General features: G+C 36.8%; 2 protein-coding genes and 1 long non-coding RNA gene across 4 annotated transcripts in view; 1 reads left to right on the top strand and 2 right to left on the bottom strand.

Annotated features, from left to right (window-relative positions):
* Positions 1–20,751, bottom strand: part of LOC6043569 — a 53,572-nt gene that overhangs the window by 13,179 nt on the left and 19,642 nt on the right. The window lies entirely within an intron of this gene.
* Positions 6,662–7,440, top strand: LOC119770552. Its single transcript, XR_005278887.1, has 3 exons — positions 6,662–6,940; positions 7,022–7,174; positions 7,234–7,440. It is a non-coding gene; the product is annotated as an uncharacterized LOC119770552 (long non-coding RNA).
* LOC119770551 lies at positions 12,464–13,323 on the bottom strand. Its single transcript, XM_038265630.1, has 2 exons — positions 13,025–13,323; positions 12,464–12,968 (listed from the first exon to the last, which is right to left on the bottom strand). Exon 2 carries the CDS (start codon positions 12,892–12,894, stop codon positions 12,559–12,561), a length of 336 nt encoding a protein of 111 aa, XP_038121558.1. The 5' UTR covers positions 12,895–12,968; positions 13,025–13,323; the 3' UTR covers positions 12,464–12,558.

Raw genomic sequence — 20,751 nt, 5'->3', positions numbered from 1 at the left:
ATAAATTCCCTGGCTGATTCTGGAATCATGCAGCTCTTTCTGTCCAGCAAAAAACATCGCAAATTCTAGCGAAGCTGATCCAACAAGCAGCGAAGATTTTCACTAAACCAGTAGGTTTTTAAACGGAATCAAACAATACAGACAGCTTCTGGATGGATACAACCGCATCGACTTCATAAACAACTTCAATTTATAATTATAACAAAATGACAATCTCGCCTTCGACTTTCTTAAGTTTTATTGACTTTAAACTCCAGGTCCTCAAAAGCCAAACATTTTTCATTATTGCAAAAATAAAAAACATTTTTAATGATCGATAACAATACTTTCGACTTTTGGCGAACAGTAAATTGCTTCCACATTGACAGTTCGAAATTGAGGCCGTTTTGCGAACCACTATTCAGCACCCAGGTGTTGTTCGAACGCGAATCAGTTCAATACGGAGCGTCGGATCGAGGTGCTCTTTGTTGCGTTGGGTTCGTATAGACCAAGGAAGGTTTATACGCTAACTAATTGACACTTTGGCTACTCTGGAACCGATTCCGGAGCATCGGCCAAATTGTATGGAAAACGTTACGTAAAATCAAATTTTGATCACAGGAGGCTGCAAAAAACGTCAACAAACGAAAAAGGCAGAACAAAGTCTGTCTGGTTAGGCTTGTTAACAAATAAAATTAATTTTGCCATGTCAATTAAATTTTTTTTTGAGGCAACATTGTATGATCATATCTAAAACATTTAGAAAAAAGCTAAAAAAAATAAAATTGACTATTTTAACTTAAAAACCAAAATTCACTGAAAAATTTTTCCCATATCTCTTGAGCAAAATTCGTATACCCGGGCAGACGGTAATAACAAAATTGATAATATTTCAATAACAAATCCTGTTAAAATAACAAAAAGTGTTATTATTTTAACCTGAAGTTCAACTTCAAGAAGAAAAAATAATAACAGTTTCTGATAAAATAACAAAATTTGGTATTGAAGTGATATTATATTGAAAATGTTTAATAACACGCCAATAAGAGGAAATGTTATACATTTCAAAAACTCTCCTAATAACAAAATTTGTTATTCGTTCGGTATACTGACTTAGAAATAAAATTCCCGAGCAGACGGAAATAACTTGGGAAGGTCAGTTTTTGATATTGTGAGAAGATCGAAATATGTTATTGGGATGATCGGATTAGTTGTTAAAATAACAAAAATCAATAACAAAGATTTGTTCGAAGAATAACTTAAACTGTTATTATGTTGTTATTGCAATAACAAACCAATAACACAGAAGGAATCATGAAGGAATAACAAGATTTGTTATTTTGTGCGGAGAGGTGGAGCAGCATAATAACAAAAAATGTTATTGAACTGGTATGTCTCCATAACAAAAAAAGTTATTGTTTTGATTTATTTGTTATTAGTTCTAGCCAATTTTATCAAATCAAATTAAAAAATATCCAAAAAATTAAAAAATATCCACTTTCAAAATTTCAACTTTTCAGAATAATATTAGCTTAAGGACCTCATTTCGTGGCCAAAATAATGATCCCGACGAAATGGGTCAAAATTATCCCATAGTTCTAGCCAATTTTAGCAAAGTCCCTTAGGGGGTATATCAAATAATTAAAAAAAATCAACTTTCAAAATTTCAACTTTTTAGAATAATTTTAGCTTAAGGACCCCATTTCATGGCCAAAATAATGACCCTGACGAAATTGGTCAAAATTATCCCATAGTTCTAGCCAATTTTAGCAAAGTCCCTTAGGGGGTATATCAAATAATTAAAAAAAAATCAACTTTCAAAATTTCAACTTTTTAGAATAATTTTAGCTTAAGGACCCCATTACATGGCCAAAATAATGACCCTGACGAAATTGGTCAAAATTATCCCATAGTTCTAGCCAATTTTAGCAAAGTCCCTTAGGGGGTATATCAAATAATTAAAAAAAAATCAACTTTCAAAATTTCAACTTTTTAGAATAATTTTAGCTTAAGGACCCCATTTCATGGCCAAAATAATGACCCCGACGAAATTGGTCAAAATTATCCCATAGTTCTAGCCAATTTTAGCAAAGTCCCTTAGGGGTATATCAAAAATCAACTTTCAAAATTTCAACTTTTTAGAATAATTTTAGCTTAAGGACCCCATTACATGGCCAAAATAATGACCCTGACGAAATTGGTTAAAATTATCCCATAGTTCTAACCATTTTAAACAAAGTCCTTTAGGGGGTATATCTAATAATTAAAAAAAATCAACTTTCAAAATTTCAACTTTTTAGAATAATTTTAGCTTAAGGACCCCATTTCATGGCCAAAATAATGACCCCGACGAAATTAGGCAAAATTATCCCAAAGATTTAAACATATTTAACAAAAGAAAAAATAATAACAGATTGTGTTATGGACACTTAGAAACTTTTCCATTTGTGCGATTTATGGTAATTTTATTTCTAAGTCAGTATACCGAACGAATACCAAATTTTGTTATGAGGAGAGTTTTTGAAATGTATAACATTTCCTCTTATTAGCGTGTTATTAAACATTTTCAATATAATATCACTTCAATACCAAATTTTGTTATTTTATCAGAAACTGTTATTATTTTTTTTTCTTGAAGTTGAACTTCAGGATAAAATAATAACACTTTTTGTTATTTTAACAGGATTTGTTATTGAAATATTATTTATTTTGTTATTACCGTCTGCCCGGGTTACCACAAATCGCACAAATGGAAAAGTTTCTAAGTGTCCATAACACAATCTGTTATTATTTTTTCTTTTGTTAAATATGTTTAGATCTTTGGGATAATTTTGTCTAATTTCGTCGGGGTCAATATTTTGACCCCGATGGGGTCAAGCTTTTGAAATGGGGTCCTTAAGCTAAAATTATTCTAAAAAGTTGAAATTTTGGAAGTTGATTTTTTAAATTATTTGATATACCCCCTAAGGGACATTGCTAAAATTGGCTAGAACTATGGGATAATTTTTACCAATTTCGTCGGGGTCATTATTTTGGCCATGAAATGGGGTCCTTAAGCTAAAATTATTCTAAAAAGTTGAAATTTTGAAAGTTGATTTTTTTAATTATTTGATATACCCCCTAAGGGACTTTGCTAAAATTGGCTAGAACTATGGGATAATTTTGACCAATTTCGTCAGGGTCATTATTTTGGCCATGAAATGGGGTCCTTAAGCTAAAATTATTCTAAAAGTTGAAATTTTGAAAGTTGATTTTTTAATTATTTGATATACCCCTAAAGGACTTTGTTTAAAATGGTTAGAACTATGGGATAATTTTGACCAATTTCGTCGGGGTCATTATTTTGGCCATGAAATGGGGTCCTTAAGCTAAAATTATTCTAAAAAGTTGAAATTTTGAAAGATGATTTTTTTAATTATTTGATATACCCCCTAAGGGACTTTGTTAAAATTGGCTAGAACTATGGGATAATTTTGACCAATTTCGTCAGGGTCATTATTTTGGTCATGAAATGGGGTCCTTAAGCTAAAATTATTCTAAAAGTTGAAATTTTGAAAGTTGATTTTTAATTATTTGATATACCCCTAAGGGACTTTGTTAAAATTGGCTAGAACTATGGGATAATTTTGACCAATTTCGTCAGGGTCATTATTTTGGCCATGAAATGGGGTCCTTAAGCTAAAATTATTCTAAAAGTTGAAATTTTGAAAGTTGATTTTTTAATTATTTGATATACCCCCTAAGGGACTTTGCTAAAATTGGCTAGAACTATGGGATAATTTTTACCAATTTCGTCGGGATCATTATTTTGGTCATGAAATGGGGTCCTTAAGCTAAAATTATTCTAAAAAGTTGAAATTTTGAAAGTTGATTTTTTTAATTATTTGATATACCCCCTAAAGGACTTTGTTTAAAATGGTTAGAACTATGGGATAATTTTGACCAATTTCGTCGGGGTCATTATTTTGGCCATGAAATGGGGTCCTTAAGCTAAAATTATTCTAAAAAGTTGAAATTTTGAAAGATGATTTTTTTAATTATTTGATATACCCCCTAAGGGACTTTGTTAAAATTGGCTAGAACTATGGGATAATTTTGACCAATTTCGTCAGGGTCATTATTTTGGTCATGAAATGGGGTCCTTAAGCTAAAATTATTCTAAAAAGTTGAAATTTTGAAAGTTGATTTTTTAATTATTTGATATACCCCCTAAGGGACTTTGTTAAAATTGGCTAGAACTATGGGATAATTTTGACCAATTTCGTCAGGGTCATTATTTTGGCCATGAAATGGGGTCCTTAAGCTAAAATTATTCTAAAAAGTTGAAATTTTGAAAGTTGATTTTTTTAATTATTTGATATACCCCCTAAGGGACTTTGCTAAAATTGGCTAGAACTATGGGATAATTTTTACCAATTTCGTCGGGGTCATTATTTTGGCCATGAAATGGGGTCCTTAAGCTAAAATTATTCTAAAAAGTTGAAATTTTGAAAGATGATTTTTTAATTATTTGATATACCCCCTAAGGGACTTTGTTAAAATTGGCTAGAACTATGGGATAATTTTGACCAATTTCGTCGGGGTCATTATTTTGGTCATGAAATGGGGTCCTTAAGCTAAAATTATTCTAAAAAGTTGAAATTTTGAAAGTTGATTTTTTTAATTATTTGATATACCCCCTAAGGGACTTTGCTAAAATTGGCTAGAACTATGGGATAATTTTTACCAATTTCGTCGGGATCATTATTTTGGTCATGAAATGGGGTTTCAAGCTAAAATTAATCCGATAAATTAACTTTTGAGAGTTCTTTTTTTTATTTTGTTATATTCCCTAACGGAATTGATTTATTTATTGGGAATTTTTGAAGTGTGAATAACAAAAACTGTTATTATTTTCACAGAGCCAGGAAGTCGGAGCTGACGTTGAAGTTCGAGCTGGAGTGTGACCTCGGAGACTGCATCGGATTCATCTAATTTTCAGCAACTTTTACTTGGAGTCGGAATCTGTGAAGTCGGGTATTTTTGGAGAGCTAAAGTCGTCGTTGACGTCATATCCTGCATCCAGAGTCGGAGTTGTCTTCAAAGTATGGATTCAAAGTCGCTTGGAGGTACCCGACTCTGCAGCCCTGACTAGTACAGAGGAGTTATGGCAACTGCAGGTTTATTTGCAAATTACAAATAAACCAAAACAATAACTTTTTTTGTTATGGAGACATACCAGTTCAATAACATTTTTGTTATTATGCTGCTCCACCTCTCCGCATAAAATAACAAATCTTGTTATTCCTTCATGATTCCTTCTGTGTTATTGGTTTGTTATTGCAATAACAACATAATAACAGTTTAAGTTATTCTTCGAACAAATCTTTGTTATTGATTTTTGTTATTTTAACAACTAATCCGATCATCCCAATAACATATTTCGATCTTCTCACAATATCAATAACTGACCTTCCCAAGTTATTTCCGTCTGCTCGGGTACCTTCTTAGGTCGACGCAAATATTTTTCAAAGTTATAAGTTATAATACAGTAGTAGAGTCAGTTGCCAATCATTTGTTTTCAAAAATACATAATTCCAGCGCAATTTGTTTTGTATCGATTTATTTTTGTGGTATATCGCAAATACACTTGATGAATTAATATAAACGCAGGGAAATGCATTTGAAATTGCTTTCAGGTGATTGCACTAAAAATGTCATTGAAATTTTGAGGTTTTGATAAAAATAATTTGTTTGACCCATGATTTTTTGGAACGAATCGCTTGAAAAGAGACTAAAACTTTAAAAAAATTGCAACAGCCAATTCGCTTAATTAAAGACCAGAAATAAAAGTTACAAATTTCAAAAATTGTAATATTTTCAAGTAAATTATGTATGTTTTGAGGGGGAATCAAATTCGATATTTTTAATTACAAGATTTAAAATTAAAGATTTTTTGAAATTCCGTGGAAAAGTTGAGTCACAAATAATGTTTTGTTTCATTGCATTTTTTTATTTTAATGAAACTTTACTCAACCATTTCATGTGTGTTCAGAGTCGTTCTTGTATCTAAAGTTCCTTGTTGAAAATTGTCATACAAAACTAGAGGTGTTCCATTAAAAAAGAATGGAAAAATCTTGATAAAAAAAATGTACCCGGGCAGACGGTAATAACAAAATTAATAATATTTCAATAACAAATCCTGTTAAAATAACAAAAAGTGTTATTATTTTATCCTGAAGTTCAACTTCAAGAAGAAAAAATAATAACAGTTTCTGATAAATTACAAAATTTTGTATTGAAGTGATATTATATTGAAAATGTTTAATAACACGCTAATAAGAGAAATGTTATACATTTCAAAAACTCTCCTAATAACAAAATTTGTTATTCGTTCGGTATACTGACTTAGAAATAAAATTACCATAAATCGCACAAATGGCAAAGTTTCTAAGTGTCCATAACACAATCTGTTATTATTTTTTCTTTTGTTAAACATGTTTAGATCTTTGGGATAATTTTGTCTAATTTCGTCGGGGTCATTATTTTGGCCATGAATGGGGTCCTTAAGCTAAAATTATTCTTAAAAGTTGAAATTTTGAAAATTGATTTTTTAATAATTTGATATACCCCCTGAAGGACTTTGCTAAAATTGGCTAGAACTATGGGATAATTTCAGGGGGGCGACATCTGTATCTCAACACAGGCAATTGCAGCGCAGCCATCATCAATTGTCGGTTTCGGCTCCACAGCCGTCAACTTCGGCTCCGAAACAAAAGACCTGTCATTCACGACACCACCACAAAGAAAATTTCGGGACCAAAACAAACGTGATTTGATTTCGCTCGAGGAAGGTTAAGTGTGTGATTATTTAAGCTAATGAAATAGTGTTTTAACCGTTTTAACAGTTTTAACTGATTTTTCTTTGAACTTTTCAATGTCTCTGAAAAGGCTGGCGGCGAAGCAAGCTGCGATAGAAAATGTAAGTTGTGTTTTATTTCTGCAACCATAGAAATGGTGCATTTATTACCTGGTGTCTTATTCGAAATGTTCGATTTTTTAGAGCTGCAAATTAAAGACGACCCGGAAAAGTTGCTACGGAGTTACTAAGAACGGGAAGCTCACGAAGTGGACAACAAACCGGAGGAGCTTTCACTGGGGTCTCTCGTGCGCCGGATTGAGCTAGTCAAAGTCACACACTAGGGCAATGTGTGTTGTAAGTTTCTCTCAAGGTATAGTTGTGCCTCTTTTGTTAACCTTTCTTTTGCTTTTCAGAACCACGTCGACGATACAAGAAACGTCCTCTTCGGACGAAGACGACCTGGATCGAAAAGGGAACGTTGAGAAGCGCCACCAGCGACAGCAAACCATCGGCATCGGCAAGCATCGGCCAAAGTGCATACCTATTAAAATCTCATCCGGCATGATTCGGAGTTGCTTGAAATTAGTTAAGTTAATTAATGAAAGTAAAATAAAAAAAAACAAGGCATTTAATATCTGGGTGTTTAATAACAAAGTCACAACGAAAATAAAGCAGAACTTAATGTCCTTCGAAGATGATCAGCTTTGTCAGTTGGGGTCGATTGCTGGGCTTGAATTTGATCATTGCAGGGACGTAGTTGTCAATCCGCGTGTGCAAATATTCGGTAACGACAACGAGCACTGCATGGTCCCGGCAACTCTGATGTTCGGATAAATCATCGAAAGTCGAAGCTTGTAGAGTCGACTGCGACACCATTTCTTCGTACAACTCTTCGATATCAGCGTTGTGTTTGTGATTTGTCAACTCCTGGAAGAAAAGTTATGAGAGTTGTTTTAAGTTAGTTATTCAAAGAACAACTTAAGATGTAACTTACTAGAAAAATTCGTTCCGTGACTTCACAGATGGCAATAATAGACGGCAAATCTGAATAGTTGGAAGAACACGTCGGGCATATCAGCTTGCTAAGAATCTTGGCCTTTATCTGCAAGGCTTGTTCCCGGAGCAGGACGAGCGAAAGATTTCCTGCTTGTTCTGCAACGTGCTGAGCGGTTTGCAGTTCTGCAGTTGAACTGCTTGCAGTTTGTTCTTCAACGTGCTGAGCGGTGAGGTTGATGGTTTGATCGAAATCTGTGCAGTTTGCTTTGGCGGAAGATATAATCTGATTATTTTTAATCAACCTCTTGTAGATAGCTTTCAACTGGTCAGCGTTGGGGTTGTTGTTGCATCCGGACTTAGATCGAATAGTGCCGAAAAAAATTTCAAGATGATCTTGCGAGAAGCGATAGGTAAAAATTTTCAAGAGGACTTTCGAATTTATGCTGTACGTTCGAAAAATATCGGTGAAGGTGTGCATCGCCACAATGAACCCCAAAAATCCGGTTCTGTTCTTCGAGGTCACCACTGATGAGCCATCTTCAAATTTGAGGTCGCGGATGTATTGCTCTGCTTGTTTAAACATTTCGGCTCTGTTTTCAAAATTCTCCTTCGTAAGAGGCTCCTTAAATCCAGTAGAATCCTCTTTCATCGAGTTGAACACGTCGAATAAATTGTTGAACGTTCTCAAAAACTTGACCATCGCGTGGCAATCTGCAAATTCTGCCATTAAAGGTTGAAGGACTTCCAGGGCGTGTGCGCAACCGTTGCTTATCGTTTGTACAGCGTAAATGACTTTCATCTTAGACTTTGTGAAATGAATGTGATTATCCGATAGTTTGTTTCCGAGTTTGACACCTTTTTCCTTTTGGAAATTGTTGAGTTTTTCGAGGAACTCCCATTTGGCTTCTCCGTCAGGAGTTAGAATAACTTTGCGCTTGTGTAGAGTGTTACGAATGAGCTTAAGCATATGTACAATATCCAGAAGGACATGAACATCGTGTGTCCCGCACGGGTGCTCGAACTTGGTTACCATGGGATGGTTCGGGCTGATCTTAAGGTGGCATCCGAGCAGGTTAGCAGTTGTTATGTTTGTTTGGGTTCCGTCAAACACGAAGGCAATTATTTTTACACCTGCTTCGTGGAGTGCGATGAGAACCGTGTTCACTAGGTCACGCTTGGCCCAAGGGGTTTCCAGCATCGTGTCAGACTGGTCACTAATCCGGAATTACTTGGAATTTGAGCAAGTAATTCAGTAATTCCAGATTTATTGAGTAATTCCAGAGTAATCCTGGTAATTCTTAATATATCCCAGTAATCCTGGTAATTCCATGATTCTTTTTTTTGTGAAAACATTCTTCGGAAAATAATAAAATAATAGAAAACAACTGTTGAAAAGATAATTTCGATAAACCTTTTATGATTCTATTAAATGCCTCTTAATTTTCATGTAAGAAACCAGCTAGTACGGGATCATTCGGATTTTAAGTAAGTAATTCAGTAATTCCAGAATTACTTCGCAATTCTGCAGTAATTCCTGTAATTCTGGAATTACCTAGTAATTCCGTAGTAATACGTGTAATTCCATAGTTACTCAGTAATTCGTGCATTTCACATCAATTCAACACAGAAAAAAGTTGAATTTTGGAATGTTGAAAATTTGGTTGGTTGAATATTACCTCTTTTTTTAGTAATAATACATTTAAATGTGTAAAAATGTGAACCTGATGAATATTCATCAAAAACTGATGAAAATTCATCATTTTCTGAAGTAAAATTAATCATTTTTTATGACACAAGATCTGTCACCATTTCCTGTTGAATATTACCATATTTTTTTCTGTGAAGTAACTACTAGTAATTCTTTAAAGGTAAATTGGTAGAATGCTTTTCCTTGATGCCTTTTATGGTTGTAAGAAGTACAGAGCGGATTGAGAATGTCCGCTAATTCGGATGTTCTCTAATTCAAATGTATTCGGATGAAAAACACTCAAACGTCAAAATCAGTTGTCAAACTGATGTTGTTATTACCCCATTATTCGATGATTTCCAAGTCCAATTTTCCCGGGTTTCGAGTTTCCCGGAAAACGGAAAAAATATTTTTAATTTTTGAAAACGTCGTAAAATCTATGTTATCTTTAAATTTGTTATGTTTTTCATGCCTTAAAATCATACTATTAGCTCAATATTATTATTACCAATCTTAACAAGGATAGCACTTTTAGATAGTTTTAAAGCCAAAATCGCCAAAATCAGTTGTCACACTGATGTTGATGGTTACCCAATTTTTCGATGATTTCGAAGCAGGACGTCTAATTTTGCCAGGTTTTGAGTTTCGGGAAAACGGGGAATATATTTATATATTCCCGGGAAGTTTTTGAAAAGTCATAATATCTATGTTTTCTTTTTATTTGCTATGTTTTTCAAGCTTTAAATTTATAGAATTAGCTCAATACTATTGATATCAATCCAAACAAGGATAGCAGTTTTTTGATAACTTAAACAAATTTTTGTTGTTCTTTGTTGTGCTTTGAATTTTATGTGCACAACATTTCTAATTCAAATTAAATAAGTATCTTATATTTTTTTTATTTATTTATATATGACATGAATAAAACAGCTTAAAAAAATGGTTTAAGATGGCTAACAAACAAAAATGACTACAAATAAAATGATACCAATTAATGTAAAATTTTAGAAAAGTTTAAACTTATAAATTGTAATACTTATGTAATTCCCAGATCAAATAATGTTTTTGTTTGATTCCGAGAATTCTCCGTACAACATATAAAAATCCCGGGAATTTTTTCCCGGGTTGGACGCACTATTGCCAAGCACATGGTTTTGTGCGTTTGACAGCTGTCATTCGATCCAATTCCAAAGATTTTTCTCAATATGCTGGAAGCTAGGCAGTAATTCCAAGTTATTGTTATAAATTTGAGCAATTCTGCGTGGTTTCTGGAAATCCGAAATAATTCTCGGAAATCATAGTAATTCATGATATATTGTCAGTAATCCTGGTAATTCCATTTAGACTGGTCAGTAATCCTTGATGCTGGAAACCCCTTGGCTTGGCCTCTGCTGAGATTCCATTTATCAAAAAATATCCAACAGGTATCTTGAAGGGTTCCTCCACGCCAGTCACCATGAACATCAAGGCTTCTTTTGCTGCTTCAACTTCGCCGAAAGACTTCGCGAACTCCTTTTGTACTTTCCCGTTCAGCTTCGTCGCGTGTCGATCCCATTTGACCTGTTGTCGCATACCGACTTCGTCCATCAACAGAATCCCGAGTAACTCCTTTCCCTGTTCAGCATTAGTCGCCGCCTTTCCTCGGAGAACTTCCAGCGATTCCTTGGTGATGCCGGGGTCTCCATTGACGGTCACATACCAGCGAGTCAGGGTACGAGGGTGAGGAAGAGTATTGTTAAACGCTTTGCGTACAAAGTCATATGCTTTAGCGGAGCAAAAATGCAACGAAGTTGCGAAGTTTCTAAGCTGCACGCTGTAAGCTTTGCCACGTCGGTGATTTCGGAGTTCGTTGAACAACTCATCGTTGAGAGAAAGATCCTAAATTATGAAACAAATGCGATTAGCTCTCTTCAGTAAATTTATAAATATTCAAACATACCGTGGATTGCTGTTGATCCAGCAAGTTATTCCTTTGCAATGTGTTCAAAAGTTCCTCGCTGCTATTTATCTTTTTCTTGAGACGATGTACTTGGCATCGCAGCCTTTTGATGATCTTTCGGTACTTTTCCAGCTGAATCTGGAACTTTGGCAAAGCTTTTGCCGCATCTTCTTTCGACACTGTCCTGTTGTGCAAGTCGCCAGCGTAGCGGATCGTCCTAAAATATTTGAACGTTAAATCATTTAAACTTAATTGCTATAAAATTTCTAACCTGTTACGTTGCTGCAACACCAAGTCCGGCTTAGGTGGTTGCTGGACTCGATCAGCAACGTCACAAAGAGGGACGGGGTCATCAAATGCCGATGGTCTAGAAGCCGGTGGATACTCATTTGCGCGGGCTTCTTGGTCAGGGGCCTCACCCGGAAGTGCGACACTGATTTCGACGACTGGTTGAACTAGCTGGTGAACTGAATGGCTGCGCGTAGTCGCTGCTGGACTGATATTCCGATGGACGACGCCGGGGACGGCGACGGCGGTTGAGATGAAAACTTGTTGCCCCGGACGGCTGTTCAACGTCGCCGATGGTCTAGCATTATCAATGTCTGTTCCGTGAATGGCGGCTTGGCCTAGGTAAGGTAAAGGATATTTAACAGGGATGGGGTATAGGTTAAAAACATACCTGGACGGACGGATGAATCAGCAATCCGATAGCTGACACCGGAAATGGTTACGTGACCTGGCCTATTGTCAGCGAGAACTTGTTGACCTGTACGGCAGTTGTTCGTGTTCGGAATGTCATTCACAGTACCCAATCCGAGTACGGTGTTACAGAACGCTTGTTGACCAGGGTCGCCGTTTATCCGCACCAATGGCCGATGGCCAATGGCAGGACGACGCGGGTAGCGTAGGGATTAAATCTCTGGTGGATGACCGGCTGAGCTGGACGGACGGATGGATCAGCAATCCGATAGCTGACACCGGAAATGGTTACGTGACCTGGCCTATTGTCAGCGAGAACTTGTTGACCTGTACGGCCGATGTGTGTGTTCGGAATGTCATTCACAGTACCCAATCCGAGTACGGTGTTACAGAACGCTTGTTGACCCGGGTCGCCGTTTATCCGCACCAATGGCCCATGGCCAATGGCAGCATCCCGAATGCCTGTACCGGGGATAGCGGCGCGGCCCGAACGAGGCACTGGATGCACGACGCGGGTAGCGTAGGGATTAAATCTCTGGTGGATGACCGGCTGAGCTGGACGGACGGATGGATCAGCAATCCGATAGCTGACACCGGACACGGCGACGTGGCCTGAGTTAGGCAAAGTTTTAGCGGGAACTCGTTGACCTCGACGGCCGTGCAATGCCACCGAAAGCCCAGCGATTGGAACATCGGTTTCGGGAAGGTCGCCGCTAACTGGTTGATTGTTAACTGTCGCTGCTGACCCCGCATTCACCGCACCTGGTCTGCAGGCAGCGATGTACGGATGTGGGACTGCCCGAGCCGCTACTGATGCCTCGGTGACGCTGTACATTTTATAATATGGTTATAATTCAATTCACAATTGAGCTTTTTAACATACCTGTTGGGTCTGTTCCGTTGCGGTTCTGCGAATGGCGTTGCATGTTTGTACAACCTTATTTGATCGTTCACTTTATAGAAGAATGCGATGTGAAAATGCTTCGAACAAATTCGATCACGCTTAAAGTTGACCGTTGATAGGACGTTTGGATGGCAGTTTTCGGCCGCGAGAATAGCTTCAAACCACTGAGCTTGGCGGATTTCGTCAACAGGGAACCGATGTTGCGTGATTCCTACGGGAATTTGGTGAAAATCCGTGGTACAGGACGGTACGATGCACTTCATTGTAGCTAAACACGACCGAACAATAAATCTAAACAAGGAGTCGAACAAGCAAGGAAGATTTGTTTTTGTTTTCGAGCGCAACGTGTTTGTGTGTGTGTGTGTGTGTGTGTGTGTGCGTCGTGTGCGTTGTCAAATTGATCTCTGCCTCCAAGATGGCCGCCGGTTAGCATCCCCCTGGATAATTTTGACCAATTTTGTCGGGATCATTATTTTGGCCATGAAATGGGGTCCTTAAGCTGAAATTATTCTAAAAAGTTGAAATTTCGAAAGTTGATTTTTTTAATTATTTGATATACCCCCTAAATGTCTTTGTTTAAAATGGTTAGAACTATGGGATAATTTTGACCAATTTCTAGTCAGGGTCATTATTTTGGCCATGAAATGGGGTTTCAAGCTAAAATTAATCCGATAAAATTAATTTTTAAGAGTTCATTTTTTAAAATTTTGTTATATTCCCTAACGGAATTGATTTATTTATTGAGAATTTTTGAAGTGTGAATAACAAAAACTGTAATTATTTTCACAGAGCCCGGAAGTCGGAGTTGACGTGGAAGTTTGAGCTGGAGTAAGACCTCGGAGACTGCATCGGATTCAGCAAATTTTCAGCAACTTTTACTTGGAGTCGGAATCTGTGAAGTCGGGTATTTTTGGAGAGCTATCCTGCATCCAGAGTCGGAGTTGTCTTCAAAGTATGGATTCAAAGTCGCTTGGAGGTACCCGACTCTGCAGCCCTGACTAGTACAGAGGAGTTATGGCACCTGCAGGTTTATTTGCAAATTACCAATAAACCAAAACAATAACTTTTTTTGTTATGGAGACATACCAGTTCAATAACAATTTTTGTTATTATGCTGCTCCACCTCTCCGCATAAAATAACAAATCTTGTTATTCCTTCATGATTCCTTCTGTGTTATTGGTTTGTTATTGCAATAACAACATAATAACAGTTTAAGTTATTCTTCGAACAAATCTTTGTTATTGATTGTTGTTATTTTAACAACTAATCCGATCATCCCAATAACATATTTCGATCTTCTCACAATATCAAAAAATGACCTTCCCAAGTTATTTCCGTCTGCTCGGGTAATCAACTTGATATCTTCAGCAAATTTGTTAATTATGATCACTTTCACAAATTTCGACGTTTTTGTTCGAACGCGACAATTTTTTGTTGCGTTAGGTTCGTGCAAGCCCAAGGTAGGTTTGTATGCTGAAAAATTGCCACTTTGGCTACTCTGGGACCGATTCCGGAGCATCTGCAGATTGTATGGGATAATTTACGTAAACTCAAATTTTGATCACAGAAGGCTGAATAAGCAAACAAGTTATACGTTAAAAAACAAAAAATGGCATGACGAAGTTTGTCGGGTTAGGCTTGTTTAGTGTAAAATAGTATGAACTTCACCCCTTTGCATTTTTTTTTTTGTTTGGTGAAGTTACTAAAAGATACTTTTGTATGCATGTATCAACTCGACGTCGTCGTGCTATCTTGTCGCACCCGCCATTTTGACGTTCCGAGAAAAACGCGTTTTAATGTTTGACCTTGAATATTCAAAAACGAGAGTACGCAATGTAAACAATAACAAACACGTTTTGTTTGGCTCACCATTCTGTGCATTGTCCTAAAGTTTGGTTGAAGTTGGTTGCTGGAGTCCCGAGTTATAATTACAAATGTTTACGGTAGTCTAGCTTGTACGTGCGACAAACGCATCCTGACTTTCCTGGCCTGAAATCCCTTTGGCCTTTTGTCGCACTTACATCAATTTTCATGGAGTGACAAGATAGCACGACAAGATTGAAACTACTTTCATATGTAATGTGACAAAAATGCACGGAGTTTTTTCGGTTTTTGTTGAATATCTCAGGATTGAAATCGAATTTTGGGGATCTGTGAAGGTCAAAAGGTGAGGCATTGTGAGCTGCACAAAATGGCGTTCTTAACTCAATTTGGCCCAAAATGCACGTACGACAAGTTAGCACGATGGCGACGAACTTCAAAAAACACAAAGGGTAAAATTAAGTTTTAAATAAAAAAAAAACAAAAAAAATAGAAAAGGGAAAAAAATATAAAAAAACCAATAGTATTGTTGGGATTTTTTATAAATCTATTAATCATGATAAAGTTAAAGCCAGATTTAAGTTATTTCCTAAAATGTTTTTTTTTAACTTCCATAAATAGTCTATTTTTTCAAATCTTTATAGTTCTTCTAACTCCTAAATCTTTAAATCTTGTAATATATATGTTTAAATTGATTTCAATCGGAACATATCAATTGCCAGAGTTTTTTTAAAGGTCCAATAAACAAAATACTTTTTTTTTTACTTTTTGGATGTTTTTTGAACCGCCTCAAGTCAGGGGTATTCAACAACACCAAGAAGTAAAATAGTAAAATTTTGTTTATTGGACCTTAAAAAAAACTCCAGATTTGTTATTGAAATCGCCGATTATTTATTCATTTCAAAGTGTATAAAAATCTGACAAACTAAACCGAAGATTTAGATTAAGATTTATCACATTTAAAGCAAATCTATTTAGAAAAGTTTACAACTAAATTGCACATTTTACTCTAAATAAAAAAACATAGTCCATAATTCACTAAAGCACACTATCGACACGATCAGATGATCATCGCTCGGTGAGCATTGAAATGTTATGTTTCGTTCCCCTCACGGCTCAGTCCTAACTATCACTTCCGGCGTCCAAGCCTCGTACTCGGCGTCGTCATCGTCGTCACGCTAGTTAATTCCTTCATCTTACGACTACACTACTAACCGGCCCAGACCTACAGGTACTTAAAAAGTAGTGGCAGCTAGCACGAGCCAACCAGATTCATCGTTCCGCAACGCGTTTTTGATGCAGATATTAAATAATACAACGTTTTCACTTTCATTTGGGTTTGGTTCCCTTTTAAGGAGAAGAGTCTCAACAGGTGAGGTGGAAGGGTGTTAGTGCACCCCCCCCCCCTCCCCTTCGCCCATCCACCCACAGACATACTTTTAAGCACCAAGTTTTGCTTTGCAAGCCGGTTACCGGTGCCGTGATTATTTTTATGATTTCTTCCTTGTAATTTTTATTCCGCAGTTTATACGGCACGTGAAGGTGGTTTCAATATGAGCAATCTCCTCGAAGACTCGCAGACTGGCTGGTGGTCGCACGAGAGAAGATTTAATGAGTGTCGTGTAATGGATTGGATGTTTGCTTTCCTGATTTGACGTTGGTTTTATAGGTTGGATCCTCGCGACAAGTTGCGTGTGGGAAGTGATTGAATTCGTAGGATTAATTCATTTCAACACTGATTCCGATCTTTGAAAAAAATGAGAGATAGAAAACGAACTAATGTTTTAAGTAGAAGAGAATAATACAAAAGCAAAAACTTTCTCTTCAAAAATATGAGCAATTCCATGTCAAATAGGGAATCAGTTATACCCGACCCTCTCCGATTTCAATGAAACTTTGTAGACATGTTATCCTACGCTTATAAACGCCACTTTTGTGTATATGAATATGCCAGTTACACTCGATAATGACATTTGAGAAGGACGTAAGTGTTTTAAATATTTTTGTAAATCGTAATTTAAATATTGCTGTATCTCGAAGCCGTTGAATTGTATCAAAAAGTGGTCAAACGGGCTTTCCGAAAAAAAACTGACAGTAAAAAACACTTCACTTTTATGAGATTTTTTTATGTTTAAAAGTCAAATTTGAAGGGGAGCCCACGACTTTTTTTCGTTCAATTTTTTTGTAAAAATAGCCTGATGTTACAAAAAGACTCACGAAAGATGCAGGATGAAGCAACTCTCCAAAAAAAATATAAAAATCATTTACTGAAACTATTTTTTTTTTTCAAAGGTGCTCTAAACATCAAAATTTTCAAAAACCGAACACGAAAGTCGATTCTACAGTTAATTTTACATAAAAGTCTTCATATTGACCATTGTCCTAAATCCAATCGTTGTGAAGTTACAGCGGTTCTAAAAATAAAAATGTTGAAGAAATGGTTTTTGACAATTTCTATATGACAGACTTGATTTTTCAGTCTCGAAAATATGTTTTCGACCACTTTTCAATTGGATGTATGGGCTTACAGATATAAGCTAATTACATGGCTCATAACTGAGAATCTAATATTTTTTCAGTGTAACCTGGATAGTAAATTAGCTTAACTCATCAAAAAACGAGTTATTTTGAAAAGTGGTCAAAGACAAACTCATGGAAAATTGGACGAGCTTTCCGGTAAAAATATTTTCGAGACTGAAAAATCAAGTCTGTCATTAAGAAATTGTCAAAAACCACCAAAAAACCATTTTTCAACCTTTTTATTTTTAAAACCGCTGTAAATTCACAACGATTGGACTTAGAACAATGGTCAATATGGAGACTCTTATATAAAATTGTCTGAAAAGCTGGTTTACGCATTCCGTTTTTTTTTTAATTTTAACGATTAGAGTACTTTTCAAAAAAAACGGTTTCAGTGAATTATTTTTTGTATTTTTTTAGGAGAGTTGCTCCATCCTGCATTTTTCGTGAGTCTTTTTGTAACATTTTAGGCAATTTCACAAAAATTTTGAACAAAAAAAATCGTGGGCTCATCTTCAAATTTGACTTTTAAATTTAAAAATCAAAAAATCTTATAAAAATGAAGTGTTTTTTTCTTTCAGTGTATTTTTTTGTAATCCCGTCAAATTTCCTACAAGTTTGTCTTTGACCACTTTTTGATACAATGCAACGGCTTCGAAATACATCAATATTTCAATTACGAAATATAAAAATATTTAAAACACTTACGCCCTTCTCAAATGTCATTACCGAGTGTAACTGGTTCCATATACACAAAAATGATTTATGTATGACTAGGATAACATGTCAACAAAGTTTCATTGAAATCGGATAGGGTCGAGAAAAAAGTACCTAAAAAAATTTCCTGTTTTGGGCTGGAATTTCTCATAAAAAAAAAACTCGTAAAAATTTCCGTCTAAAACTTTTTCCCAAGTCCCAGGATTCCCCGAAAATTGAGAAAAAGTATGACATCAATCTTTAAATTAAAAAAAACGGAAAATTATAAAAATCACTAATTGGTAGAAAAATTGATTTTTGGTAAATTTTTAGATCGAAGCCCGCCAAGAGGCGGGTTTGGGTTGTAGAGGGTTAACCTATAGAAGACCGATTTATCAACCAGAAATGGTCGTCTAAATTAAACGCTTCATGAAACCGAATAGAATTGATTAATGATGCTGAAAGCCCTAGAATACCGTTAATTTTCCATTTCCTCCCGCGTAGAAACAGTTCATCCAGAACGTTTTAAGAACATTCCCACTTAGATCGTGACTCTAATTCTTCGCCGTATCAAGTTCGCGCCCCGAGAACCGGTTCTCCGGTGGCGCATTCAGATTAAAATCGAGAGTATTCCCCCTGCTGCGAGAGGGGAGACCACGTGATGACCGTTTAGCCACGCCCGGGGGCACCGCCAAGAAGAAACAAAAAAATCCCCCGAAGAAATGACGTGGAAAGAAAGCAAAAGTAAAGTTCCGTGTCAAGGTAACGAAAGGCCTTGGCGGGGTTTGGTTGGAGTCTGGGGCTGGGAAAGAAAACGGCAGTCTGCTAGTGATTGGATCGTTCGTTGATTTTTTTTGTTTTGGCCAATGGATGTGCGGTCATCAATGGATGGTTGGATATTGGGCAGACCCGCAGTTTGCATTTCCTCAAGGTAACATTTCAAAACGATAAACGTTGCTGATGTGACGATGGACTGCTGGGGCCGGGTTTATCGGAATAACTTATTCCGTATAAAGCCAATGTTGATTTTTTTTTTTTTTTGCTGTAAACCTGTCTGAGGCCGGTGGCTGTCGAGAAAAGCGTTTTAGTGCCCCCAGCAGCCGGCGCCTACCTAATGATCATGGTCAGGCTTTGCCGGCCTTTGGAGGCAATAAACACATTTGCTTTATTGGTAGGGTGTAATTAGTGGCAAGAGGTCTTTCGTTTTGTAATCTCGTCACTTTCAGGATTTTCCAGTTGACGCAAGTATCACAATGATGTAATGTTATAAAATAGGTCAGTTGTTAAATTTTCACAGGGTTGAATAAATCAAAATTATTCTGAAATATATGAATATCAAAACAACTTTCTCTTCAATTGTTTTTGAACTACTGTCAGTGGTTCAATTGCACAACAATTTAATTAAATTTCAATTTAAATTTTAAATTTAAACTTTAATGACTAATGATATAGTTAAGTGAATTTTCACGATTTCGTGGACAGCGTGAAATTCAAATTTTGAAAATATCTGCAGAATCCCGTGACATTCAAAAATATTAATTAACAACAATTCAATTCAATTAGTTTTTATTAGTAAATAATCAATTCACAATTCCGTAATTCTTATAACCTAATAGAGTTTTGGAGTACCTTTCAACTATGATTTGTACTATAGTTCATTTTGATGTAATTGGATATTCTAACAATGGATTTGCCAACAGAAGGAAAAATTATTTTAAAAAAACCTTCTAAATTTGCTAAGGAAAAGGATAGAGATAGAAAAGCTTAAAACTAGATCACAGTTTGTTTTGTCTTTTGACGTCGAAAACTTCGCTGCACAAGGCAGCTTATCCGTTGTAGATATACTTCATCATAAGCTCACTCAGAGCTTGGAATTGTTCTGCCTTGTTCCGGCAGGCACGAAAGCGCGTGAGCATCTCTCCAGCAAGAGCGAAAAACTCGGGAAGCGTGAAGAGATCATCTCCGGTAACGTCTGCTTGTCCCGGTGAAGTACCGCTCCCAGAAGCGGCTACTCTAGCGTACGAACCTCCCCAACCGGGAGGGAACGCTGGGTTGGTCGGTGGAACCGCTCCGCCGCCAGCTGCTGCAGCGTTCGTGCTCGAAGTCTTGGAGGTTGGCGGGACGCTGGCGCTTTCTTCTTCTTGTCCTGCTCCTCGAGGTACTTTTTCCGCGCGGCACAGCCACGGAAATTCGCCGTGTGGTTTCCACCACAGTTCGCACACTTGACGCGCGCTTTGTGCTGCTGGGCGTTTTCCCCCAGCTGGTCTTTCCGCGGAAGATTGCACCTTTCGGTGAAGTGGGTCTCACCGCACTTAACGCACCGGGGCGGAAGATTACAGTTTCTTGAACCGTGCCCGAATTTTTGACAGCGGTGGCATTGCGCTGCGTCGGTCAGATTCTTCGTGTAGAATCGCCACGTCACGAAGAAGCCGTCCAGTGCTTTGATCTGCCGTAGGTCCTGGATTTTGACCGACCCACGATCGAAGTACAGGAGGTACAATGTGTACGTACCTGTCACCGTTGTCGATTTCGAGAGCACCTTAACCTCTCGAGGCTTAACCTTGACGCCCGACAGGTGTTCTTCCAGGTCGGAGATCGGGCGGTCCGGATATCCCTGAAGGACGATCTTCACTGGGACCTTCTCTGCTGGGTCAAATGTGAAGAATTT

This window comes from Culex quinquefasciatus, chromosome 3, assembly GCF_015732765.1.
Source record: "Culex quinquefasciatus strain JHB chromosome 3, VPISU_Cqui_1.0_pri_paternal, whole genome shotgun sequence".
NCBI lineage: Eukaryota > Metazoa > Arthropoda > Insecta > Diptera > Culicidae > Culex > Culex quinquefasciatus.
Note: the sequence above shows the minus strand (reverse complement) of the source record. Positions and strands in the feature narration are given on the sequence as shown.

Bases quoted from the DNA above. Each gene is read 5' to 3' on its own strand.
- LOC119770551 (XM_038265630.1), bottom strand. From the start codon at position 12,894: ATGCGGGGTCAGCAGCGACAGTTAACAATCAACCAGTTAGCGGCGACC.